This window comes from Tiliqua scincoides, chromosome 3 (assembly GCF_035046505.1).
Source record: "Tiliqua scincoides isolate rTilSci1 chromosome 3, rTilSci1.hap2, whole genome shotgun sequence".
Taxonomy (NCBI): domain Eukaryota; kingdom Metazoa; phylum Chordata; class Lepidosauria; order Squamata; family Scincidae; genus Tiliqua; species Tiliqua scincoides.
The window spans coordinates 24431658-24459331 of NC_089823.1; the positions used below are offsets into that span (position 1 = coordinate 24431658).

At 43.4% G+C, this 27674-nt stretch overlaps 1 protein-coding gene across 5 annotated transcripts in view; it reads right to left on the bottom strand.

Moving 5' to 3' along the window:
- ATP8A2 (ATPase phospholipid transporting 8A2) overlaps positions 1-27674 on the bottom strand; it is a 353936-nt gene that overhangs the window by 30973 nt on the left and 295289 nt on the right. For 4 of the 5 annotated variants that reach the window (XM_066618841.1, XM_066618843.1, XM_066618844.1 and 1 more), the window contains one exon: positions 8445-8533. In XM_066618841.1, coding sequence (XP_066474938.1) covers positions 8445-8533 — 89 coding nt within the window. Of the gene's footprint in view, positions 1-362; positions 468-8444; positions 8534-27674 lie in introns of all 5 variants that reach the window. The other variant, XM_066618845.1, reaches the window with a different exon arrangement.

Sequence of the window (27674 nt, forward strand, 5' to 3'; positions counted from 1 at the left end):
ACAGTCCTACTTTACAGGTATCTTCTTGACACTTTTTGTATTCAACAATACAATTAATCCAGGAAACCAGGCAAGCCAAAATAATCATCATCATGCAACTAAAATAAGGCTTTGGATTGGCCCCGTTGCCTAATGTACACATCGCTGCCATGCAAGAAGCGCTAAAAAGAGCCTGGAATTTGGCATCATGTACCAACATATAATGGATGGAGTAGTGAAAGATGGACACTTTGTTTTAAACAGAGCAGGCGAATGGATAAGATGGCTGAGGAGTCTGTTTGCAATGCATGGACAAAAAAATAATGATGGGGTGAAGGGGGAAAAATCTGCCATGCTTCCAATTAAGATGGAATTGCCCCCACCTCTTTCCATTACTATCACGCAGCATAGATTTTCCCAGCTCTTTGGACTTAGTTTCCAACTCTTGAACCTGCTCCAGCAAAGTTTTATGGTAGGTATGCTTGGCCCTGTATTGCAGGAGAAAGAGAGAAAACAAAGAAACCAACACATCAACTTTGGCTGTAAAAAGACTCAATTTTTCCACTGAGAAAGACCCAGCAGGGTTGTCCCAAGGCATTTGGTTGCACCTAGATATTTTGCAATGCTGCAGAGGAAGGGAGAAGACAAATGACAGACTGCGTGTTCTTTCTTAGCAGTGCTTGAGCTGCTAAGAACGGTTGGACTTGTCCTGACCTTTGAAAGTTGCGGGTAATAAAGAGGGTGCAAAAATATATGAAGATAGTTCAGGGTGACAGTCTGAGAGAGCGACCACACCAAGACGGTAAAGCAATTTGCTTCAAGACTGGCCTGTGTTCCCCCCCCCCTAAAAAAAAACACCCCACAATTACAGCAATAGTTCTGATAGTCCAGCATGTACATCTATCGATATCATTTTGGTTTTGTAAAACACAGGACAATTTAGTCAACTTGCATCATGGCTTCATTGCTTGGTCGCTACCAACATCAATCACTGCTCAGAAAGTAAGCAGTGGGCCGGCACTAGGCTGGTTCACCCATGTATAGTCATTGCCTGGTGACTGTAACATGAAGTCATAACTCGCAGGAACAAATGGGCCATTATGAGGTTTAATACCTCATGCTAAGAGCAGTTGCGCTGGGCCAGCATGGGCTCCAGCAAGTCTCCGGAGAGCCAGAGGCTCATTGGAGACTGGGGACTCCCCACAGGCCAGATTGGGAGCCTCTGAGGGCCACAAGTGGCCCCTGGGCCGGGGTTTGGGCACCCCTGATCTAAGTCATCACATGAAAGATCCAGGACTAGAATTCTCAACATGTTTTTCTGAAAACATGTCTGAAAAACAGTTGTGGGAGCCACACTGGACCACAGCCATAGGTGGGGATCTAATTTAAGCCTTTCTTAAATTCCCATAACAGTTCCCCTGTGCAAATTATCCTCCTGGAGCTGATAAAAGCTACAGAAAACATACAGGCACCATATGGGCGCCTGGATAGCTCCCCCCCATCTGCTTTCATGAGAAGAAAAATACATTTCAAGATCCAGTCATGGAACCACCCCAACACCCCACCAAAATATTGGAAATGCCTCCATTGACTTGAATTGCACAAACCCTAATGCTTCGTAGACCAAGGAAGATTTCTTTTTAATGCTTTTATTAATTTGATGGTGGCTGCTGTGTTAATTGTTGCCTAGTGAAATCTCAGTTGCTCCTGACACCAGCTTTTATGGGTCTCTGCATCAGCGCAATGGCTCATAGGATCGGGCATTCCAGTGTACAGTATATACAGGTCCGTTCTTCTTATTCCCTGGGGATTCTTCCAGGACCCCCCATGGATATGTGAATCCATGGATATATGAATTGACAAACAAACTGGAAGTGGCTTTCCCCCAGTATCCACAGTAACCACAGTGAGTCAAATCCACAATTGTCAGATCTGCAGATATTGGGGTTACACTGTGTTATTTTTCTCATTTGCAACTCCGAAGTTGCTCAAAACAAAAATAGGTTTCTGAAAATCAATGGGTAACCCTGTTACCATCTTGCAAGGTATTGGAACAGCAACTGAGCCATTCTTGATAAGTTTCCCCCCCTAAAACAGTGTTTTTCAAACTGTGGGTCGGGACCCACTAGGTGGGTCATGAGCTAATTTCAGGTGGGTCCCTATTCATTTCATTATTTTAGACTTGATGCTACCATGGTATGTGACTGCATTCAGGAAAAAGTTACATGCCTGTACTTTTAACATGCTGCTATGTATATACTTTTAACAATAATAGTCAATGGAACTTACTCCTGGGGTAAATGTGGGTAGGATTGCAGCCTAGGATTGTTAAAAATTGCCCTGCTTGATAATGTCATTTCTGGTCATGACATCATTTCTGGTGGGTTCCTCTCAGTCTAAAAAGTGGGTCCCGGTGCTAAAAGTTTGAGAACCACTGCCCTAAGAATACAAAATTACCTAGAACTGCAAAACATTTTAATTAGAATCAAGTAACTGCAATATCTTAGGGTAATGATTAAACTTGGTTTCACTTTTAAGAACTAAAACTTTTTTCTAGTAGATAGATTAAATGTTGGGTTATTATTCCGCTGTCACGCAGGGTGAGGTGGTCCATATTATGTGGCAGAATTTGGGATGCCTTTAAAACATAGCAAATGATCCATCATTTTGTTGATTACTGTATTTTTACACTGATGACAGCACCATTTGGATCGTTTACCTTTAGGCAACAAAACATGTGAAGATGTAAAACTGACTTTTATTGAGTCAGCCCATTGGTCCATTTAGCACGGTCCATTTAGCACGTGTCCATTGCCACGATCTGTTCTGACTGGCCAGTAATTTGTCAAGGACTTTCCCTATTCTGTTACCTGGAATTTTTGAACTGAAGTTGCAGGGGACTGAACTAGAAGCGGCTGGCATGCAAAACATGTGCTGAAGTGCTGAGCTATAAGTGCCAAAACATCTTGAGCCATCTCTATACCCGATTCAAGGATATTAAAAACATCTTTGGGCATCTAAAATTGAGACACAACTTCACAACAATGTAAGCCAGCGCCAAACTAACTCCATGGGTGTCCCATGAAATCATGCTTTACTAGCTGTTCTATCACTGTACATTTCATGTTTCAGGGAAAGTCTACACCACTTGTGACATGTCAAGTCAACCACATCCCATCAGCAATGTGTTCTGGCTTGCCATGTGCTTGGTAAGTCTTCTGTTTTTTTTTTTTTTCAGTTTCCAAACAGGGAACAAAACCAGGAAGGTTATAACATCTTATTATGAGGTTATAAAATCAAAGGTGGCTGGTGGGTTGTGTTGAACTTGACAGATCACAATTTGTGCAGACCTGACCTAAAATAAAACAACTGCTTAGAAGTGATAGTAAAGCCATCAATAAATAGTTGCAGGGCAGCCCAATCCTGAGCTGCCCGGAGCTCCAGGAGCCAGCGGCTCCATGGATGGCTCCCGCCGGATCCTGCACCTCCCTTGCTACCGCAGGAGGCGCCTCGGGATTCGTCCTCTTCCCCCAAGTAAGGGAAGCAGCCCTACAATGGGGCTACTCACTTCAGCAGCAACCTTTGGGTCGCCGCTAAAGTAAAGGTGCTTGTGTAGGGCGAGCAGCCCTACCCGAGCGCCTTGGATCCTGCGGAGCTTGGCTCCATGGACCTGCTTCTCCCCCTCCCTCTGACATGCCTCCCCCATGCCCCCAGCCACGCCTCCCCCCTCCCCAGAACGCCTCTCCCACGCCCCCTGACCACGCCCCAATCTCCCATTCGGCAGCACGGCGGTCAGGGAGATCGCCAAGCCACGGAACCTGGGCGCCCACTGTGCGCTGGCTCAGCACCGGCCAGAGCTGGGCTAGCTCTGGTGGGATCCCGGCGATAAGTCCTGTAAACGTGCCTTACGGCACATTTGTGACTATGGTCCGTGCCGCGGAGCCGCGCTGCAGACCACAGGATCAGGCTCTGAGACATTTAGATGGACTCATGAATAAGGAGCAGTTGGGATGAATGAAACCATTGTACATGATGATATTTTTCTCACAGACCTATAGAAGGGTTTGCGAAACCTCTTGGCTTCGTGTGGGGTGGTGGAGGGTCAAGTGTCAGGCTAACCCCCCAATGTGGCAGGTTACATGTGGGCAGGGTAGATAGGGCTGTAGGGAGTCTGCATATATCAGGAAGTCAGCAAGGTCACGGGGTGAACCAGGATCACTCAAATGATACTTGTCTCGGTTGCTGAGGCTGGCTGGTTGAAAGCTGCTGGACTGGAGCAAGTGGGCATGGCCTTCCGCTGCCTCAACCCCTTGGGGCTGGTGGTGAGAAACTCTTTCGGGCCAGGACCAAGGGTGACTTGGAGCCATGATCTGATGCCTGTGTAGCCTGGGGGAGGTAGACGGTTAGCACCATTTGCTCCAATTTAATTGCCCGCACACAGGGGATGGTTTTCTTAGTTTATCCTGCTGCAGATTTTATGGTTTTATAATAAAAGTGACCCTTTATCCCAAGCCTTTGTCTGGTGTGCTTATTTTGGAGTGTAAATTGAAACAAGCAAGCTCATTTCTGTAAAGGCCCAAGAGATAAAAGAGTTGCTACTACAGAAAGAAGGCTTCGTTTGAGACTGTCCTTGCAAAAATGCTATATACCTAAGTAGAAACAGAAACAAAAATTTTCTTCTAGGGTGGTAAGAGAGATGCTGAAGAGAGTACATATAGTACCAGCTGAATGATGCACACCCATGGAAAGATCTATGAAGAGACAAGATGTGTGTCCTTTCTCACTATCTGCAGTCAATCTCCAACTGCCCAGGTTAGAGGAGTGATGGTGAAATTCTGCATGAAGAGCCAGGTTTTTCCTGGCTAAACTGCTCAGGGGCTGGATTATCCCTGGATTATGGCATCATTTGTTTGTGGCTCCCAGGCTGACAAACCTGACCAGCAATATACCTCCAATGAGGAAGGAGAAGGAACACAAGGGAGCAAGAGGTAGATAATGTTAAGGGGTTGCCAATTGTCCATGCCACCCTGGCTTAGAGAAAGTAGAAATGATGTAGAAAGACAGCTTTTCCTGGAAATGGACCAGTGAAGAATGGAGAAACATTTGGGATTTCCATTTACACTTCTCAGTGGATGAATTCACACAATCAAACAACTTAGCAGACTCCCCATTTCCTGCACTGTACTCAGTGCCTGTGATAGGACTGCATGTTTGGCTGAAAGTATTTTCAAAGATCTAACTGTAGCTTGTAGAAATGTGACACTGGGCACTCTCATCACGTGACATCCAAGGAGACAGCAAGACCCAGTTTATTATTCCAAGTATATGCAATATACCAACGCAGAAGTCTGTTTCATCAAGTGGTAGAAACCCTTCATCCATGCTGAGGAAGGCTGTTGCACGTGTGCAATTTTTGCATTGAGATATGGAGTGAAACCAACTCCCTAGCTGTTGTGCAGCAGTGGTGGTTTGCAATGCATTAGGCACACTCCCTCCACCCCACCCCAGGTATGACTGCATCAATGAATGTTTCTTATAATGTCAGTTCATTGTCATTTGCAGAGGGATGAGGGCAGACTGGACACAAGAAGAAAACATGATGTGAAATTGCAACTTTACAGACATAAGCATTTCTGTAATAACTGGTTCATGTGAATTCTGTCGCTGCTTTTAGGTGAAAAGTGAACAGAGAGGGGTAGACATGATATCTATTTTGGGATGATTCTTTTATCCGTTGATCACACCTTCTCTGCAGTGGTTTGAGTTTGAGACATACTTTGCATCTTTGCACAACAGGAATGTGACTACTCTGATGCGGCACAGTGTTGCATGGAGAGAAAAGCCATACGCTTCCAGGTTTCAGGAGCTGGCATCAATCAAGATGAGAGCAATTCTTACGGTTTGTGACTTTTAACTGGCTTTGGTAACCAGCCATTACTTAGGTTCCCCTGCCAGGGAAGGGGAGGGATCAGCCCCTCATTAGCATTGGGCTAATGTCTGAGAGGCGAGGGTCTGACAAAGGGATCTCTAGATATTTCCAAGTGCCCCCCAAAGCATAGCATGAGGTGCATTGAGAAGTTAGTTGTATATCAGGGTCATTCTCTGTGCTTTGGGCTTTAGGGGTGGCCAGAGGAAACATCATGGAGAAGATGGAGCTTGCACCAAGATCCCCAATCTCAAACTGCAAAGTCTGCGCCAACCTCTTGAAATGTCTTAAACTAATAAATGAGAAAATCTTAAATGACTGCACTACAAACCTTGTTTCCATTTCCCCATTGATTAATTATTGCCAAATTCCTGCAAGCTGTAACCAGTTAGTAAGAAGCAAGTATAGCGCAAGCTATTAGCTTTGTGCTCTGATCTACAGTTCATTAGATGATAACTTTTGCTGGCTTTGCAGTGCACCACATTCACAAAGCTGAAAGCTGAATCTCAGTTTACTCAGGCCACTTCATGACAATCCTCATGTTATGTATCTGTTGGTGATTGTAAGCAGAAGCATAACGAGGATCAATCCTGAGGGGCACCTGCCCTGGGCGCTGTGCTGGGGAGGACATGACTGCCTTGTGCTACTTACGGTTCTCCCAGAGGAGAAGGCATTTGCCACAGCAGCTTCACATCCCCGTTCCTTCTGCTTAATGGTGCCCCCTTCAAGGGGGAACTTCCACAGGAGAAGGAACTGGGGAGCAAAGCTGTCAGCGCCTCATCCTCCACCGAGAACCCGGAAGTGATGTCAACAATGTTGTGACGTCACTGCCACAGCTGCTGGGACTTCTAGGTACGTGACAGTAGGGGATGAAGAACTAGAAGCTGATTTTGCGGTAGGAAGGGTTAACTAGACATGATGACCACCTGCAAGTCAGAATGTCAGCCATACAGATTTCCTGTAAGGTGGGGGAATGGGCACCTAAGCGCAGAAGCAGTGGGGATGGGGATATGCACATTTAGAACCCTTCCCCTACCAATGAACCACAGACCTGGCCTGATCTCTGCCTTGATCTGTCCCCACCACCAGCAAAACCACACACTGGCAGCTGGTTAACACCTGTGTTGGTGGAGGCACAAGGCCTTCTGGCCTTTGTACCAGCAGCAGTGCTCTGCAGAGCAGTGAAGCAACTGTCACAATGGTGTACCTTGCAGTACACCAGTGTACTGCGAGCTTTGAATGGGCCATTCATTTCTATTACATAAAGATGAACTACTGTTCAGACATGATTTGTCCTCCTTCTCTCCAAACCTCTGAATCATCCTCAACCCTCACAGTAAGAAGCAGAGATAGTATCCATCACTTTCTTCCCCAGTTAACATGCCTATAAATACACACACACAAACGGCAAGCCCCATTTGGGGATTGCTGAGGGGGGCTTGTTTCTCCATGGTAACATTTTGCTACTTTCCATCAAGGTCCATTTCACAACGGATAGCAAAAAAAATAGTTAAAAGTTTTGAAAGTAAAGGCAGTTCACCACTCACTAGCAAATGCCAAAAATAGGTCTTGCTGGGGAATATTGGTTGGGAATTCCACAGTACAGGATCCATTCATAAAACTTCCTAAATATGTATCTTGGCATGAGACAATTGCATTGTGGGTTATAATACTTTGCATTTGGGTTTCGTGACATGCCAACTGCACGTGCAACCCTTTTTATGCTTGGCCCCCTCATTCCATTGCAACAGCTGGTAGGTCTGTTGTTCAGCCTATCAAGGAACACTGACATATTCCTTCAGACAGAAGCAATGAGAGGCATGGGGCTTAAAGATATTCTGTCTAGTTCAAATAAAACTGTAGCAAAGAAGCAAGTCTTCCAGTGGGGGGGGGGGAAGAGACTGAGATGTAAACAAGGTTTCTCATAGGGGTTTTCACAGTAACATTTTGTTGTTCGTGCAACAAAAATTAACCTATTTGGTGTGATTATTATCTTAGTTGGAATGTGCCATTCACAGCCATATTAATAACGTTATCTACCTGAGTGGTCATAGCGACCTGAAAGCAGAATTGTGTTGATTAGAAAATAATTTGCTGCATACATGCAGAGAACTTTTACCAATCAGATAAAGATCAATTCAGCCACGACCCAACCTCTTTTCACAGTAAGAATAACCAGTAATAATCTAAAAGGGCTGTACACATCCTTTCTAATTTGTTGCAACGTTTGTCTTTATGGACATCACTACCACTGCAACATTTTGAGCCCAACCCAATGAATGTCTTACTCAGATGTAAGTCCCACTGTGGTCAATGGGGCTTGCTCCCAGTAAATGTGGATAGAATTGTGGTCTTTGTTTGTCAGTGACAGTACAGCTGACTAACATTTCGCAGAGTTGTCACAACCAAAGTTTTAATGGATATGCAGCCGTCGTTTTCATTCAGAGAAACGCAGTGACTGTGGGATGAAAACAAGAATTTTTCATTTCTTTAAAATTTCTACAAGAAGCATAATTAATGTCACAGTTTTCTAACTTACGCTCTCCACGCCACATCTTTAACAAGGCACGCTGTGGGCACCAAAAATAAACCGAGCCAGAAGTATCCACATCTCAGCACCATTCCTGCCTGCAAAGATGCAGCAATAAACATGGCATTAACGACTATCATATTACAGTGTGTAGCTGGTTAGTTGAAAAGAAGGGGGAACAGTGGCAACATCACTAAAAAAGGACAAGTTATAGCAATTTACTACATATTGATCTAACAATTTCAAAGAATGCCACTGATACTTAGTTCATCATTGTTGTCATCATCGTTATTGTTGTGGTTGTTGCTGCTGCTACTGCTATTTATTAAATATACTGTATAGCTTAACCTCTCACCTAGTGAGCATTTCGAGCAGCTTATGTTAATGACAGAGTGAAACAATATATAAAAATAATCTACTAATAATTACAATAAACTGGTTAATCACTGTCCCTATTTGCCTTTCAGGGAGTTTTGGGGATGCTGTTTAAAAAACATTGTGCTCCATATGCATTAGAGTGCACTAATTTCCTCCCCAGCAAGTGCATTCGGAAAGTAAATGCTGGCAAATGTTTGAGATGCAGCTGACCAGATTAATTGTGAAGTTAAATAGTCTACAAAGCATTCTTAAGTTTGGAGGTTGTTTTTTTTAAACAGTTAAGTGTGGTTTACTAGTTTACACTACCTCAGAAACCAGTGTAGGACAGAAACCGCACAAGCAGTGTGACTAGATGTCCTCGTTTTCCAGGACATGTCCTCTTTTTTAGCCTTGTGTCCTGGAAAATAACTTAAATGTCCTTTTCCTTGTGAACGGGCCCTGCAGGCAGCACACAGCCTTCTTGTAATTAATAAATTATATATAATAAATTATATGCAGTATGCAGTAGTTTTAAATTTGATAATAAGGAATATAATGTTTACATTAACCACATGAAATCAATATAAGAGTGTTTTTAGCATTTATTTTGTCATGTCCTATGTTTTTCTTGGATGTCCTACATTTTGGGGTGCCTTGTCCTCTATTGCAGTTATGACATCTGGTCAACCTGTGCACAAGGATAAATTTAGAGTGTGTAGCAAGTGAAGAACAGCCTTTAGTAATGTGCAACATTGTATTGGGGAAGAATTTGTTGTAACAACAGGGGGGTTACAAGTACAGAAGTTGCGTTTCCATTTTCATCTGTGAAAAGTTGAAGGGTGTTGTCTAACGGACAAGTGTTTAACAGCCCAATGCTAAGCATGTCAACTCAGAAGTAAGCCCCAAAGACTGCAATGGGGCCTACATCCAGGAAAGCATGTATTGCAACCTAAGAGAAACTCAAGGACACCATTTTCAACAAAGGTCAGTGATTGCACATAAATATGAAGTTTTATACTGGACCCTTTCAGAGAGTTTTTGTAACTCTCGGATTGAGCTCTGATTGAACAATACCCCTACTGATCATGGGAGCACCTCAGAACATTTGTTGCTTTCATAGTACATCAGTTATATCCTCTGTCACCCTGAATGAACCCATTGTAATTGTTAGAATCAAATAAATCAACAAATAACTTTCTTGATAAACTCCATGTAACTCTTGTAATGAGTTGCTTGAGATTTTTCAATAGTACTTTGCGTGGTCAAAACTTTGGTTTAGACATCAGGAGGAAATTTGCCCTTATGTTAGTGGATGGTAGTAGTGCAGTGTTATTTCAGAGAGAAGCTGGTCCTGCACTGTCATCAAAACTTTCTCCAGCACAGTTAGACAGCATTCTTTGGTTTCCTGACCAACTGCGAACTGATAAGCAGCTAAGGAGCTTATTGTATAATATGGTGGGACACACTAGATAACTCAGAATAGATTTTAAATGCATCCCTGGGTTAGTGTGACTGATGCATGTCATAGGTTCAGATGACAGATTTATTTGGATATTTTCAGGTGGCCACTTTACAATTCAACTGTATTTAGCAACAACACCATCATAGCCCAGACAGGTGCTTTTCCATGTATTTAGGAAGCGTTTGATGCAAATCCTTCATGCTATTGCTGGAATGGGGGAACCGTTGTTAATATTCCTGTGCAATTGACAGACTGTGTGTGAAGATATTTATGAATACTCTGGCACCTGTTGGAGCATGGAGTAAACAAATTCCTATCTTAGAATCTATCTGAACACTGTGACACATGACACAGATTCAGCTCAATCTATGTTTACAAGACTTTTAAAAAAGGAGATCTAGAAAGACCATTTATTACAAGTAATAATAATCCCCCAAAAGATGCTCAGACATTTATCTCCCTATATTTACACATGCTTGCAAACTGCAGGAGTTCATTTTGAAAGGAGCAGAGCTCTTTGCAGGGCAATTGGCAGCTATATGATTTTTGAAAAGCTTCAGGGCTTGAGGCAATTAGTTATCTGATCTTTCCATGTTTTTATTGGAGGCTCTACTCAACTGCTATGGGACCCACCAAAAATCGGGTCACAACCCATAGTTTGGGAACCACTGCCTTGATCAGTCTTTCTATTATATATTGTAATGGAAAAAATTGGATTGTAACTGTGGAACTCCTATTACTCAGCGATTTGGAAGAGTGTCAAATACTTTGAAAGAACCCGTGATTGAAAATGATTGTAACACAAAGGCTACTTTTTTAAACAAAAAATTTCAAATAAAATATAGAATACATATCAAGAAACTCATTGTCAGTTCTATCCAAAGATGGATTTCATATTATCATTGAAGGTAAAAGCTGACATCACTTCAGAGGACCAGGTTGTCTGTAAGCTAGCTAGAAAGAAGATGAGGACCCTGGGAAAGAGTATGGCTGAATCTAAAACAAAGACGTGTCATTTCTTAACAAGTTCCTCAAAGGCTTTTAGTTTTATTTTGTTACTAAGTTTGAGGGAATGACCACATTGTCAGGACACCTGTTTTTACACATTAATGCACAGGAAAGGACTAGCTTGCTATAAAACCCACCCATGAGGGATATAAAACAGTATCTCAGGTTTTCTTTACTTTTTCATTCTTTGGGATTTGGCAATTATTAATAATGCCCCGTAGGAGACAAAATCCAATAAGGATTCATTTTATTTCCCTTTCCAATCTTTTTGATGGTCCCAAAGACCTCTTTTGTGGACAGGTGTGGATTATAGTTTCCATTTAAAAAAAACAAAACAGGAATAGAAAGCATGGAGAATAACCCAACTTGAATTTTCCCAACCAATGGATCACTTTATGCCCTAAAGCCCTTAGAAGTCACCACAGACCTGTGAAAATGTTTGCATTCTTTTGCTCATTGTAGCATGTTTATAAGGTGCATGACACATTGTAATGTGCTGCTGTTGTTTTAAAAATTGAGTTAATTTAACAGAGAATTGAAACCGTTACCAGTTAACTCAGTGCAATGGGGATCAAGAATTTGAAATCTTACAAAATATATGGGAATCAGCACATACAGGTGGATCCAAAGGCACCTTTCCACATATAGAAGATACCAAAAATGGGCAGATTGACATTTCCCACTACAGCAGGAGTTGGCAACCTTTGTCTTTAAAAAGGGTGGATGTTTCGGTGTTGATGTCATCATGTCACCACCAAATGTCTGGGCTGCTGAGCACCATGAAAAACATGAAAGAAAGAAAAAAGCAGATACATCTGGGATGAAATGAGCATCACCAAGTGACAAAATGGGAGGCACCAGGCACTTCCAAGTATTTTTAAACAGAAAAAAGAACCAAGTCAGGAATTGTGGGTGGGGGTGGAAATAACACCAGGAAAAGGCAGTGATGCAGATGGAGAAAAACAACAGAAAACAGCACCTGGGTGAAAGAGGTTGCAGGCAGCAAAGAAACCAACATAGCACAGACTCAGACCAAGCTAGATGTGGGTAAGGGGGTGGAAAAAACACCCAGGGAAAGGCACCAGACACATGGAGACATAAATTGATGCACTTGGAACAGTCAGGGATGTGTCTTCACCAAGCTTGCTTCACCCCCCCCCCCCCCCGAAAAGAAACCAAGTGCCCAGCAGGTACTACGGCCTTTTCCCCCCTCACTCGGAGCTTACCTAGCCAGTCCCTCCTCCTTCCAACTTCACTCCGGAGCACAAACTGAAACCCACTTGGCTCCCCCCACCCCACCCCACCACCCACACACATGCACACGCCCTCCGAGTGCCCTTCACTTGCCCAGTGCATGTTTCTCCCAATTCACAAACAACAAAGCAAACGGAAGTGGCACATGCAAAGGCCCCAATTTCTCCTCTTCTGAGCACTCACTCACAATCCCCCTGCCCACCCACCCCCACAAACTGAAGCAGTACATTCAAAAGGCCCCAATTTCTCCTCCTTTCAGTACTCGTCCGGCTGCCTGCCTGACACCCGCCCCTGTCTGATACAAACTGAATTCAAATGGCCTGATTTCTCAACCCCAATCCAACATGTGGCCTTGGCTGTGGCCTCCCCAAACTCCTCCTGTTTGCCGGATGGGTGGGGCTTCTGCAGAACTCTTGCACAAGAACGTGAGATATTTGCAGGGCTAGCCATTCCCTCGCTGCTGCTGCGAAGAGCAGTCGTGTTAGGCCAGCAAGGGCTCCTACAAGTCTCCAGTGGGCCAAGTAACCGTTGGAGATGGGGGTTCCCTGGGGGCAAAATTGGGGGTTCTCGAGGGCTGCAAATGGCCCACAGGCCGGGGTTTGCCCATCCCTGCCCTAGCGGATAACGAGAACTTGCTGTATTTTTTGAGGGCTTGTTTTTTAGGAGGGCATTGTGTTCAGACTCATTCTTGCCTTATACTAAAACATGGCTCTCCAAACTATGGCCCGCAGGCCATATCTGATGTTTTGAAACAGCCCTCTTTAGCGAGAGTGGCGCTTACCATTCTACCGCACAGCTGTTGCTCCTGGCACCTCTCTAGACAGTAGACACTCTGGGCAGTCGCCTCTGCCCAGAAATCCAAGCGCAATGGCTGCTGGGAAGATGGGCAATAGGCGCAACTGTCCAGAGCATTTCTCAGGCCAGATCGGGTGCCAGCAGCAGCAGAAGTGTGACAGAATGGTAAGTGCCATTTGCATGGAGAAAGCTATTACTAAAATGTAATATCACCACAAGGAGTGGATCTTTTTCCTTGATTTCAAGATTTAAGTTATTTATATATTTATATAATTTATACCCCATCTTTCTACCCTGCTAAGGGCACTCAAGGAGGGGTAGAAATAAAGGTTTTACTCTAAGAAAGGCAAAATGTGCCTTTATAGAGGTTTTGGCAATATGCACCTTTATTGAAATTTAATAAACAAATTAACTGATGAATCTGTGAAGAGGCATAAGGCTAATCAACTAAAATTATTTAATTGGTGAACAGCACCACTTTTTCAAATGCATCTTCTAAGTATGCTTATATATTTTATCCAGTGTTACCAGACTGGCCAATAAAAGTCATATTTGGTTAATTTGACTTTGGTGATAAACACAAAGCTGATGAGATCAGGAGATTACCTGTGCCAATTTTCCATTACTTCCCCAAGAATAGAGAGCTAGGAATTTAATCAGACAGTTCAGCTGCAATTGATGTCACAGAGTGGCAACAAGGTACACGAACACTGTATTTTATGCAGGAAATGCAATTTCTTACTCATTAATGGCCTTGAAATTACTGCAGAAACAAAATAATTCATTTTCAAAGTCATCCCAGGGGACTCTGACAGGTTACAATTATTCTTTCTGGTTTAATTGTAAAACCTGATACATATTCAAAGAGAATACAATAGGTAGCGTATTATACTCTGAAATTAAGCCATATGCAGAGAGAAATATATTGCAAATCTCGAAAACACAACTCTGATGAAAGAGACAATGTGGCCACATTACAGGCATTCATCACTCTTTTGATGTGAACTGCCACGCTGTACATATAATTTATGACATGAAGGGGCCATTCAAAGCCACCCTCACTTATCATCACTTTTGCACTGGTAGCTAGATCTAGTGCAGCTCTGACAAGAAACCAGCCGTACATAGTCGCTGGTTTTATAGAACAGTCATGCCTTTTTCACACAGATGCTGCAGGGGGAAAAATAATTAAATTTTACAGGAACCCACCTTTGAATGAAAGGCTCACAGGGAGTAATTATATTAAATAGACCCAAGGATCCCCAATGAAGTTATCTAGTACAGTTATACAAAATGCTGTATCAATGCACCAATGGGCCAAATTAAGACTACAGAGTGAATAATAATACTGAAATGATCTGATATCTGTATGTTCTACAGGCATACATGCGCCTGTATCCATGGGGGTTCTGTTCCGGAACCCTCCAAGGACACCTGACTCCGCAGATACAAGAGGATGCCTACCTCACCCTCTGGAGACAAGGGGAGTGGACTTTCCCTCGCCTCTGCACATGCAAGGGGGCAAGTGCAGACCCGATCCATAGATAAGTGAATCCACGGTTACATGCTCCACAGATATGGGGACCCCTCTGTACTAACAAGGGACTGAACTTCCTCCTCTCAAGACTTTTTAGACAAGATGTTGAGACTCTGTTATTCCAAACCATGAGTGGGTTGATGTTCTGATCCATATGTGGAGATTCTATAGATAGAAGGTCTCCCCCTGCCTCTTCAATTCTCTACATTGCCAGAGACTGCATAAGAAATTCATTAAGGCTGCAGTCCTATACACACTTTCATGGGAGAAAGCCCCCAATGGGACTTATTTAGTAGACATTCACAGGCTTGTGTTGAAAGTGAATGTGCCCCTCAACCCAGCAGTTGGTGCTGTCAGCTCTGACTACGCCAGTCACCTGTTTAGGACTGGAGCAGAGTTGTGGCTCCAACTTCCCCCCCCCCCCCCAGATTGATGGAGTCAATCTATTTGGTTAGTAGGTAGCAGTGATGGGAACTTGACTCACAAAGACTCATGCTAACTTGAGTCACAGATGTCACTGACTCAAACTCAACTTGTGACTCAGGACCAGTGACTTGAAGAAGACTCATGACTCGAATAGACTCAAGTCCCAACTCACTTCTTTCTTTCTTTCTTTCTTTCTTTTTTTGACCAGCCTGACTTACGCCACAACTCAGTTCTTGTAATGACTCAGACTCAAGTAAAAATGACTCTACAGTGGCTCAGGACAAGTTGCAACAGCCAACCATTATGACTCACGAGTTGAGTCAGTGGGTCGAAGGCTAAAACTTGGCACAGTGACTCCAGCACATCCCTGGCAGGCAGATTTAAACAGATACTGCATGTGCTTATGCGTAGAACCGGGGCCAAACAAGTGAATAACAATGTGCTAGCTATTACATTCTGGATCAGAGTGAAAATATTCTGTACGAGCCCCCCACGGAGCAACTATACTTCTTAAAAGTAAAGGTCTATAACCTTTTGGATATGGTAGTCAGTTCCTAACCCAAAATCTCATGGGGAAAGCATGAGATAGCTGCAAGTAAAAATTCAACTACTGTAACTGCAATTTAGGGCCCAGTCCTCTCCAACTTCCCAGTGCCGATAGAGCCCCATGGTAAGGGAGCAAACGTTCCCTTAACTTGAGAAGGCCTCCATGACTGTCCCTTCACCACAGGATGTAGTGCATGCCCCATTGGTGCTAGAAAGTTGGATGGGATTGGGTCCTTAGTCAATCAGCAGCCACGTCCACCTACCAACTGAACCAGGCAGTAGTGCTTGCTTCTTCTCTATCCTTTCAGTAGCACAAAGAGTTTCTACCCACAGTGCAAGTGTGGGGTTCCTCAAAGTGGTTATGTGTATGTTGTGCACTTTATTCTGGGATCTGGGTGCTGCCTTTTACACACACAGTTAATTCTGGATTTTTTCTTTTGCTTTATCTCTTTGTGGCTCATCTACATGTCTTCCTACCCAACCTTTCAAAGCCTCTCATCCCTGTCTTGAATCTGTTGTGGGTTATCTGATTTTAAATTGCATCCCTTTATTTCTATGACCCAGAAAGAAACCTTTGTCTTCACTCTCTGAGGCCATTTCTCTCTCTGGATGTCACCTATCCCTTCTTCAGTGAGGAGCAGCAGCATAAGAGGACAAACCCATCTCTGGAGGGGAATGTAGAAAAAATAAGCACATTTTCTAACGGCCCAGTCTAACAGGCCCTTACATTGCTGGAACTCGTGTTTCTGGCCTTTGCAGCAAAACCTTCTGCATGTGGAATAGGCTGGGATGTGTGTACCCTCCTGTCCTTCACCTCTGGCAGCAAAATGTTTTGGAGTAGTCCTGAATAGGGATCTCACTCATCACCCTCTGTCTATTTTTTGCCATACTGTTTGGATTTACACATGCACCATTAGTATTATAATACGTATAAGATGTGGTGCGTGGTAGTGGTGTAGCTATTGGGGGAGCGCAGTAAATACTGCAGGTGCCGCAATGCGTCGTCTAAGCAGCCCCTCTCGCTCACCATCAGAACCATTCTGGGCACTAGCAGGAGACGCGGTTTGATTCAGCGATAACCTGCTCAGAATGGCTCCGGAGGCGAGTGGGAGGGCTGCTTACCACTGCATTGCAGCACTTGAAATACTTGCTGCCCCACCCCCCTATACCTACACCACTGGTGTACAGTGTTCTTTTGTGTCTTTGTAACCACAATTTATCAATAGCATAACTGTAGAGGCTCATCTGAAATTATAGGCAGCGGCCTCAACAACAACAGACCCATCAAGCTGCATGTTCTTACTTTGTGACTTGGTGTCAACAAATAACACTAGACCAGTGTTTCTCAACCAGTGGTAGGGTACCACCAGTGGTATTTGAGGTGGTACTCACTGAACCCCTGCCACCCAGCAGCAAGACCAGGAATGTGACACAACAAACAGTGGTGGAGCCTCAGCGCAGTAGGTAGAGCTCCAAAGCATGCTTTTCCAGGCTCAAAAAAAGCCTTTCTGTCCAGCCTGAGCCTCTTACTGGTGTTTGTTGCTTCACATCTAGCCTCCCAAACCAGAATTAACTGGCAAGGATGTCATCGTCAGTTACTTCTGGTGAATAGGCGGACAATGTGAAGTGGTACAGCAGAAGACAAATGTTGACAAACACTGCACTAGACCATACTGCAAACTGTCACCCCCTTCTCAGGGTAAAAGTGATCCAACGGGCTGAGCACATCCAGCAGGAATGATTTCAACATCTCACACCCAACACAACAGAGATTGAGAATCAATCGAATAGCTGAGCAACAGCCAGTTATTTATTAACCATTTTTGGGAGCTCTAATCCGCTACCTATTACAACAAGAAAGTGTTAAACACAATTTGGGTGTTTCCTGGGTGTTCAGTGCCACTGTGGATCCCGATGATGACCCATTCTCTTGTGGGGTGACTTTTACCTGTAAGGAACCGGGCTTCCAAAGCCACTCATCTCATGGAAGGACCCACACCATCATGTTTCAGACAGCAAAATTCTTTGATTTTGTCCATCACACGATACCATAAGACTCCATTATGCACTAGACTTTTTAGACAACTCAAGTCAGTTGTCTAGATACGCTCCTAGTTGTTCTGTCCTTGAACATCTCTCAAGTTCTGATTCAGGAGAGCTACATTCTGAATGTAGGAGGAAACTGTGACTCCTAAGCAATGAATAATTTCAGGCCTTTGTTGAGGAGCTGGAGGAAATAGAAACCTGATAGCGCTAAGGTTCAGTACACTTTATGGCACTGATTTATGTTTTCTTTCTAATTAACATTACCAGGAAAAACATTTGGCTTTGGGTATGAAAGGGAGTTCCACTGCAGCCTTTTCAAGAACTCCACAGTGGAAGTTCAGCAGGCCCTGTCTGTGTCTCCACAATGAATTACTTCCGCAAACACACAGGCCCAAAGCCTTTCTGAATCTTTCCCCATAATCCCCAACATCTGTTTTGTGTCCAATCCAGGCCAACTGTGGGAATCTGCTGTCAGCATTAGCACAGATGAGTAAACATACAAACGCCTGTGTCAGACAGCCCTGTGATTTCAGCTGAGAACTCCGGACATAAAGCAAGTTTCTCACTTAAACCATTCACAATGTAAAGGAAGCACCTGTTCAGAAAGTATCCAAAATAAATGTGCCAGGAGTCTTTAAAAAGAGAAAAAAGATGGTGTGATTGACAGCACTAGATCAAGGTATGACAAGCACATAAGTCAAACCATTGTTACAACACAAGTTTCATGAGTAATATGAACAGGTTGCTTTCCTTTTCTATCTCAACAATCCTTGCATCTGCTGCTTAGGGCTGGAGCCGAATGACTACTAAACTGTGGCACAATTTTAAACTGGATACATGCCAAAGTGTAGCTGATCCACATGCTCTCTACTGTACGTCATTGGTCAGTTGTATGCTGGATGGTTGCTATAGCACAAATAGAGCTTGGTTCAAACCTCAGGGCTGCCATCAGAAGGTCACTGAACCTGCATCCAAAGAACAGCAGATCTGTGTGGGTGTTTATCATGCAGTGAGGAACTTTTGAATATTATGGCATCCAACTGGAAATGCCATAGCGCAGAAAGCATTTCAAGTGGCTTCAGCAGGGCAACCTTAATATTTGAACTAATCCTCAGACCCTATACTGAACACTATCTCCCAATCTTGTCTGATCTCAGAAGCTAAGCAGGGTCAGGCCTGGTTAGTACTTGGATGGGAGACCGCCTGGGAATACTGGGTGCTGTAGGCTTACACCATAGTCTTTCGAGACTGAAGGTTGCCAACCTAATCCTCAGAAATGTAACTTTGCTATTGCTTGGTCTGAAAAAATGGAAGCTGACAGCTCTAGTCCAACCACCTACGACAAAGCAGGACCATCCTGACAAACAGATCAATCCAATTTATATCATGCCACAAGCAAAGAAGAGCTGGACTACAAGTATCCATCTGTAATGGCCCCAGAGGACTCTTGTTTAATCTCCCCTTATGTGTCACACTGACAAATACAATACTGTGCTGTTTTGCCTGGCCTCCCTGCCTCTTTTCTAAAATCTCTTTTGCCTCTTGAATTCTTCGGCTCAGCTAATCTGTGCCATTTACACTAGATTGTGTGATGCTTTCCCACTCTCTCCATTGGCTAATTGTTTCTCCTACTGTTTTATTTATTTTTCTTCTAATAAATTTAAAATATCTTCATATTCTTGCTCCTGCTTATCTATCAGCTCTTCTTCTTCCTGCCAAATTGCACTGTCTTCATTCCTCTGGTACCCTATCTTTGGCACAAATAAAACAAACCCTTGTCTTTGCTGGCAAGCCAACAACGCAATCCTATACATAACCTGGGAGAAAGCCCCATTGACTACAATAGGACTTACTTCTGAGTAAACATGCATAGGATAGGGCTTCAAAAATAGTAAATACTATCAGTATCAATGAAAACAATATGGTGAAAGAAAATAAAAACAATAATTGAATTTGGCATGAAAAACAACCACAAATGAACATTGAGCTATATATTATTCAGCAGCATTATAACTGAATGCCCTCAGTCATGATATTAAGTCTAGTGCTAAAGTTTCTTTTATTCCTTCATGCCTTAGAAAGGCAGGCAGAGCTATAAAACATGTGCAGAGCAAGAAGAAGGCTTTGAATTGCCTAACGCATCTTTCAGCAAGGCCAGGCAGCTGTCTATCTCAATGACAGTGGAGTCCAGATGAGGTGAGCTTCAAAGCTCTTCATTTCACCACATAACAACCAAACCAAAGTACACCAAGAGGGAAACTACACATTTCAACTGAGGCCTAAAAATGAGAACATGCATATCTCAGTGAGCACCATTTGTCTTTGTTAAAGAACAACCCACACAAGCAAATGCCAGAGAGACAAACTCAGGCATGCAACCAGGGACGGGCAGTGGGTGGGGAGGCAGGTGAGGCAGAGCCCCCCCCCCAACGTAGTCCTTCACTCTGTGGTTGTGGGAGCGCAACCCACAACCATGGAGCAAAGGACTACGGTGGGGAGGCTCTGCCTCACCTGCCTGCCCACCCACTTGGACCTTCCTGCATGCAACTCTCATTGCTTAACACACAAACTTTCAGCCATTCACCAGAAATACCCTCCTTAACACCCCACTCCTTAAGCCAGGTCTAGTGGTTGCATTAAATTTGGAAGATATCCGAAAAACGAAATCCAATAGGAAAAGAAGTTCCTGTCACTGTCTCACTTCCTTCTTATGATGCAGCTGTTTTCATTCAAGCCACAAAGCACACAAATTGATGGGGAAAAGAGTAAGGACTGAGCACCAGCCTGAAGCCTCTTCCTTCCTTTCTCCATCTCCTTTACCCAGCACATGTAAATCAGCAGAGAGGAACTTGCCGGACTGACAACATTGGTCTCGCAGCCATTGCCTAATTGGATAATCCAAATTTTTCATTTTGGGGTTTTTATGAGACCTGAAAGAGCATTTCAAATGCTTACTTTCTCAGCCTTTTAACTTTAATGAGATTTGCCGTTGGGTTGCACGGCTATCATTCTCAGAAACTTATTTTTTAAGCAAGGTAACTTCTACTCCTAGTGAGTGTTCCCACACGAGCTCATCCCTTTCAGTTTGCCCTAAGTCTTTTCTCTCTTTTATTATTGTTTACCATAGGCTTACAGGCAATATGGAAATAAAGTTAAACTAAGGGGAAAATTAGTATTTTTTTTTTATTTTTCTTGCTAGCTGAAAAATTTCAGATGTGAAAAACTTTCAAGTATCGCTTGCAACACAAAATGAACAGAGATAGCAGCCTTCCTGCCTACCTCAGCCGCATGATTTACTGGCCTGTTTCTTCAGATTATACATTTGAGGATGTTCCTGTCCCCCAACTACTCCAGGATTGTATACTAAACCCATTTGCTACAGATAGCCAACGTATTATCAAAGGTTTCATTACAGTAGTCAAGCTGCAACTATCATGCAACTCTCAGGGGAAAAAATGCTCTTGAAGGTAGCATTAAATATATTAGGTTGGTGTTGCCAGATTCCTAAAACGGCCAGATAAAGAAATTAATCTGGAAAGCTTATGCAAAAATTTTCAAAGCACAAAGGTGTAGAGAAGCAGAACAATATTTAGTCAATACCAAATGGGAGTTATCTTATTGTTTCATTCAAAGGCAAGCAAAGATTTTTAGTGAAAAATACAGTGTTCACAGTCAAGCAACACATATCTAGTAGAGAGGACACCAAACTCCATCATATCCTCTCTAAGAGCCTGGGTCTTCTAAGTTGCAGCATGCAGCCAAGGAAAGAAAAGATGACACAAGAGCACAGCCATGTAAAAGAAAAGAAAATAGCAGGAGGAAGATTTAAAGTACCAATTTTCCATTAAAAGTTCAGAATAATTCATATAGTGGATGTGATTTGAAAGCTCCAGGGATTCACACCGTTCGGCCTCAATTCAAGGAATTAATAACCAATCGGCAGCAAAGATAAGACCCTATAAATATTTAAAGTGGTTAATCTTTTGGTAGCCAAGGATAGCATTTCCCATCTTGTCCTCACCTTTTACTCAATTGAGAACGACAAGATTTCTCAGTTGGCATTACAGACACACCTGATGTTTCCAGAGCATGAATCCATTAAATTAGATAGTTGCCCATTCTGATCGATTGATCTCCTGTTCTTTGAAACAACAAGAATTAAGTTTTGTGTTTAAAAGGAGAGCCAATAGAGACCATTATAGTGCTGCAGAAAGAACAGATCCGGGAAAGAACGCCTGGCAAACAGTGGGTTTTGGCCTAGTACTCTGGGATTTGGCAGCATTCAGTTACTCAAGGCATGGAAAAGAATGCATGGAAAGTTCTTGGGAGTCTGTCCTGTTAGCCCTGCCCTGTGTTCATGATATATATACTCAGCCCTACTTCTTGAGCATTTGTCTGCAGTGACAAACAAAATGTTCCATGTGATGATAATGGGGAGGAAGTATCCCCACTACTGCAAATGCTGAATGTGTGGAGGGTAACCTTAAAAGTGTGCACCATTGACAGGCAAACAGGGTGTGAACATTGTGTGAACACAGGAACCTCCACACATCCTTCTGGGTGACATGATTAATATCTGTGCAGGGCTACTGTAGAGGAGTACCCTGTCCCAAGCCTGCCCCATAGCCCTGAGTTCCCAAGGCACACTGAGGCCTGCCTTGTCCTTTTGCTCCCTGACCACTACGATTTGTGAGTTTTCTGCCAATTACAATAAATGAGCCTGTCACTATAATTTTGCCTTGAACTGATAACACAGGCCAACACACATTTTGCTTCCTTAAACGTTACATTCCTGGGTATATTTGCGGTGCTGATTCAAAAAATGGCATCCGTTTTGCCCTATCATGTCTAGTTTTGGAGTTATAGTATAGCCTCTTTAGTGAATGGTTCAAGCAGCTTCCTCATGAGGAAGCCTACACCATGGCTTCCTCATGAGGAAGCTGCTTGAACCATGAGGCTATACTATATCTCCAAAACTAGACATGACAGGGCAAAATGGATGCCATTTTTGAAATCGACACTCCAAATTCATATCAAACCATCATAAAGTTTGGGGAAAAACTTTTCTGACCCTCAATTTTGTAGGCCTGTGTAATTTGCATCTGTCTTGTCCCACAGTATGAAAATGTGGTCTAACCTGATGACAGTTGCACTAATGAAGAGGAGAGGATATCATGGCTCAGGATAGGGAAAAGATAAAAAGTGAACACCTTGTTACTCTGAGAGCTCAATTCTAACAGGCCACTGCATTTTCAGAACAGTGCAGTGACCTTTCCAGAGTTGCAAAATATTATGTGCTATTGAGTGCAACTGGGCCACTGCCAGAAATGATGAGCTGCAGTGGCTCTGTGACAATAGCCTTCTGTCCCTGGTGTCGGTAAGTTGGTGCAGTGGGTGGTGCATGAAACAGGGTGGGGAAGAGAAGGAATATGACAAGGAGAGGGGGTGTGTTGAGGATGGGAATGTGGCAGTTATCAGTGGCATTGGCTCTGCTGGTGCTATCAGTGTTCAGTGGCATTGGCTCACTCTCTCCCTTCCCAGACTCGATCTATCTCCCTGGGTCCACTCAGAATTGTATTAGCCAAAGAGCTGGTGCATCTCCAAGTAGACCTATCAGGGGAGTGGAGGCTTCTGTGAGGAGGCCTCCTGTGTTCCATTGGTGCAGCTCCTTCAGTGAGGCAGGTGTTGCTGGTTAGGAATGGGCTGTAAATGAATTTAAAGCTCCAGGAAGGGATGAACTTAAGGGTGATGAAGAAGTTTGCATATGCAATCTCAGAGCAATTGTCTGTAATCTTTGAGAATTCCTGGAGAATGGGTTTGGTGCTAAAGAACTGGAAATAAGCAAATCTTGTCTCTGTCTTTAAGGGGGGTGGCGGCAAAGGAATCTGCTAAACTAAACACCAGTCAGCCTGATGTCAATATCTCAGAAAGATTATAAAGCAAAATGTCTGTGAGCTCTTGGAAAGTAATGGTATGTCATGCCAGACAAACCACATCTCTCTCTTTTTTAAGTAGTGTGATCAGTCTCTGTAATAATGGTTCCCAAACATTTTAGCATCAGGACCCACCTAAAAAAATAGTTTCACTTTACCAGCCGCTCAAGCTTCTGTGGCTGTAAGGGTGATTGGGCAGCAGTGATCCCCCCAGACAGCAAGTTGTTTAACCCTTGATGCACATAGCCTAATCTGCCTTGTCGGTTTCGCAGCCCCAAAAAAATTGGGTCATGGACCCACAGTTTGTGAACCATTGGTCTAGAACAGTGGTTCCCAATCTTTAGGAACCTGTGGACCACTGGGGCAAAAATTGGAATCGATGTGGCTGTACAGGATCTGGTCTCCACACTCTCTGGTGGTCTGTCCTCCAAGCATTCCCCCACAGACTATCAGAGGGAATGAAAAATGAACCGCCTACAGCCACAGCTGACACTTCAGTGGTTGTGGCTGTGGGCAGTCCCTTGCCTGCCCCACTGGTAGTTCGTGGGAGACGGCTTGCTCAGTGAGACACTGGAAGTGATTGAAGAAGATTTTTTTTCCTGAGACCTCACGGACCACTTCTCAGTGTCTCACAGACCACCTGTAGTCCATGGACCACAGGTTGGGAACCAGTAGAAGAATAACATAGGAATGCTGTGGACATAGTGTACCTAGACTTCAGCAAATCATTTGACAAAATCTCCCATGATATCCGTGTGGATAAAATGGAAAAATGTGAGCTAGACATGTGGGCTGTTGGGTTCAAAGTTGGTTGAACAAAAGTTCCCAAATGAGTGCTAATTAAAGGCTCCACAACAACCTGGAAGGATCAAATTCTGTCTCAGGTCCTGTACTGCTCAACATATTTATAAATCACCTTGATGAGGAAGTAGAAGGGATATCATATCATATGGCAGATGACACAAATTCTGGATGGCTCACTGAAGGATGAAGGATTGCTAGTGCTACTACTTTTCCTTCTTTCATCACTAGCAAGCTACAGGGACATTTAGCATACAATGGGAAGAAGGACAGCAGTACTCACATATAATAAAGAAGAACATCCCAGATTGTGCGTGTGCACTGACAAAAGCATATGTGTACATATAAGGGAGGCCCTGTGCAGGGTTTGTGCTCAACAGTCCCTCAATACCTGGCAGCAATGTTGCGAAAGAAACTCATGGTCATTGACAGCTTTCCATTTTTATTACAAATTCAGCCTGCATCTCACTCTGGCCCAACTCTATAGTCTGCTGACCAGATTATGGATATAGGAAAATAAGCCTGCAAAAAGACTGTCAAGCATGATCTGATCTATAATTTAGCCTCATGCGCTTGGGTAAAGTGTTCTATGTGTGGCCCCTGGGAATAATATGCTTCAATGTTATCACTGCACGGAGTATGGCATCAAGGGCAAGACCAGATACATTTTGAGCTCTTAAAGGCAAGCAAGCATTCCTTCATGAAAACAGACCCTTGCATCCTGCAGACTACCAAACGGAACACTTTCATGAGCATGAAATATAGCAGGATCTAACATTCTCATTTCATGCCTGGTAAATAGGTTCCATGTATTTATAAACTGACTTTTACATTCCAAAGTGAAGTAACTTTGCTTGAGAGGGCAGACAGCTGGTTAGCAAGGCAACTAAATACATCACGGCAGTGACCAAAAACATATGCTGCTTTCTGACAGCTTTTGCACATGGCTGCAATTCCATAATGTGATACTGCTGTCAACTTTGCTCTACTTCTGTACAAGCCTGAAGTTAGCTAGATCCACTGATATTCACTCTTGTTTTCTGGGTATCTGAAGTGGATGGCGCATGCAAACAGTAGGGGCATGAAGAGAGAAAGGGAAAACTGCTTATACAGTTTATCTTTTTTCATGTTTTTATACTACCTTTTCTCCAAGGTCAGGGTGGTGTATATGGTTCCCTTCCTCTTTTGGTCCTCACAACAACCCTGTGAGGCAGGTGCGGCTGAGAGATCGCAACTGGCCCAAGGTCACCAGGAAGCTTCACAGTTGAACAGGGATTTGAACCTGGATCTTCCAGGTCCAGTTCATACCCTGTAGAAGACTATGGCTGCATTTTGCATGCAATATTTCAACTGATGTGAAAGTGGGCAAAGACGGATTGCATGTCATCCTCACCACCACCATGTTCCAGCTGTGAGAAAAGGATTGGAGTGCACAAACAGCAACATATACTTTGGGGGAGCAATACAGACACAAGCTTCGTGCAATCTGGCCATGGGCATAATAAATGCCGTATGCCATCTTGGGGAGTTTATGATGGACAGCTTATACATTCACAAAATAAAGACAAATACACAAAGGTAGAGGGCAAGAGAGTTGGACAAACTGCTTTCACGGATCTAGTTGCTGATCCCAGCAAAGAATAGAGGCTGAATCTGATGGGCTGCTTGCCTGATTGAGAAATTCCAGTAATTTTTCCTGTAATGAAAACTATGTTGAAAGCATCCTCTTATCAGGTGTTTTTACAGACCTGGATGGTAATTTTTGACTCACTGAACCTATGGAGTTCTTCAGCCGACTCTTATGGGAATAAGAGGGCTGTAGACTGTGGCTTCAGATGCTGCTGATCTGTTCTGTAATTTATCAGAGAGAAAGAGAGAGAAAATCTGGACTGTGCCTTCCATTATCATATCCTGAACAGTTACTGTGACTTTGTGAAAGATGTGGGAAGGAAAGAGCATTTGCTTTGCTGCTTTAAGTGGAAATTTAATCTCTGTTCAGTGATGTTACAAACTGTGGAAACGTTTGAGTTGAAAAAAAATTATGTTTCCATATATTAACATACTTCTCACACTTGCTCACATCTGCTTAAAGAAGCTATTAAATAAATATTTTCCACAGTATAAATAGAGCACATATTTCTAATGCTTAGAAGGTACATCACAGGCAGCCCAATCCCACATAAATGGGGCAGGAATGAGTCTACCCAAACCGTTGCCTTACAAGTGCTACTGGGGCACCTCATCTGAATCATCTCTTTACATGTGCTTGTTAAGTTGTACATACGTGGGGGCAGTTTGTCTGAATCCCCCCACTACAGGATGAAAGAAACTAACCAGGTGGCAAGGGGAGGAGCCAGGGAGCATTCATGGCCTCACATGAAGTTAATTGGATGGGGAGGAAGGAAGAAAAAAGGCATTCCCCTGTATCTGCGGGGATTCCATTCCACCACCACCACCCCCTGTGGATATGGAAACTACAGATACCAGGAACCTTGTATAAATAGTGTCTCCCAAGTGCCCTTTTACAGTACCTTTGTTTCACTGTAGGTTTCGTACTTGCAGCATGGGTGCTGCTTGCTCAACGTTCTTGCTTAACTGAAGAACGGAATGTGCAGACAACCAGCCTGCACACTACAAAAAATAAACTAACTGAACGTTAACAGGAAACAGGACAGTTCCTCCTTCCTGTTAATGTTCAATTAGTTTCTCTCTAGCATGCAGGCTAGTTGCCTTCATGTTCATTTCTTCAGTTAAGCAAGAAGCACCTGCACTGCGGTAAAACAAAGGTACTATAATGGGTGTGCAGGCGCAAGGAGGGTCCTCCTAGATCAGCGGATAAGTGAAACAATGGAAACTGGATCCGCAAATATGGGGGGGGATACCTGTACCTACCTACCTATACTACAAAATGAATTTTCATGAAGAAAATAGGACCATAAAAATGAGGGAGTGGAATGTGCAGTGTACATTTCCACAATTTTTATGGACACAGCCTCTGTGCCTATTAACTGTATACTGGGCAGAAAGTAAGAGGTGATAGTTTCTTCAGGCTTGATCTGCAAAGATGGAAGAAG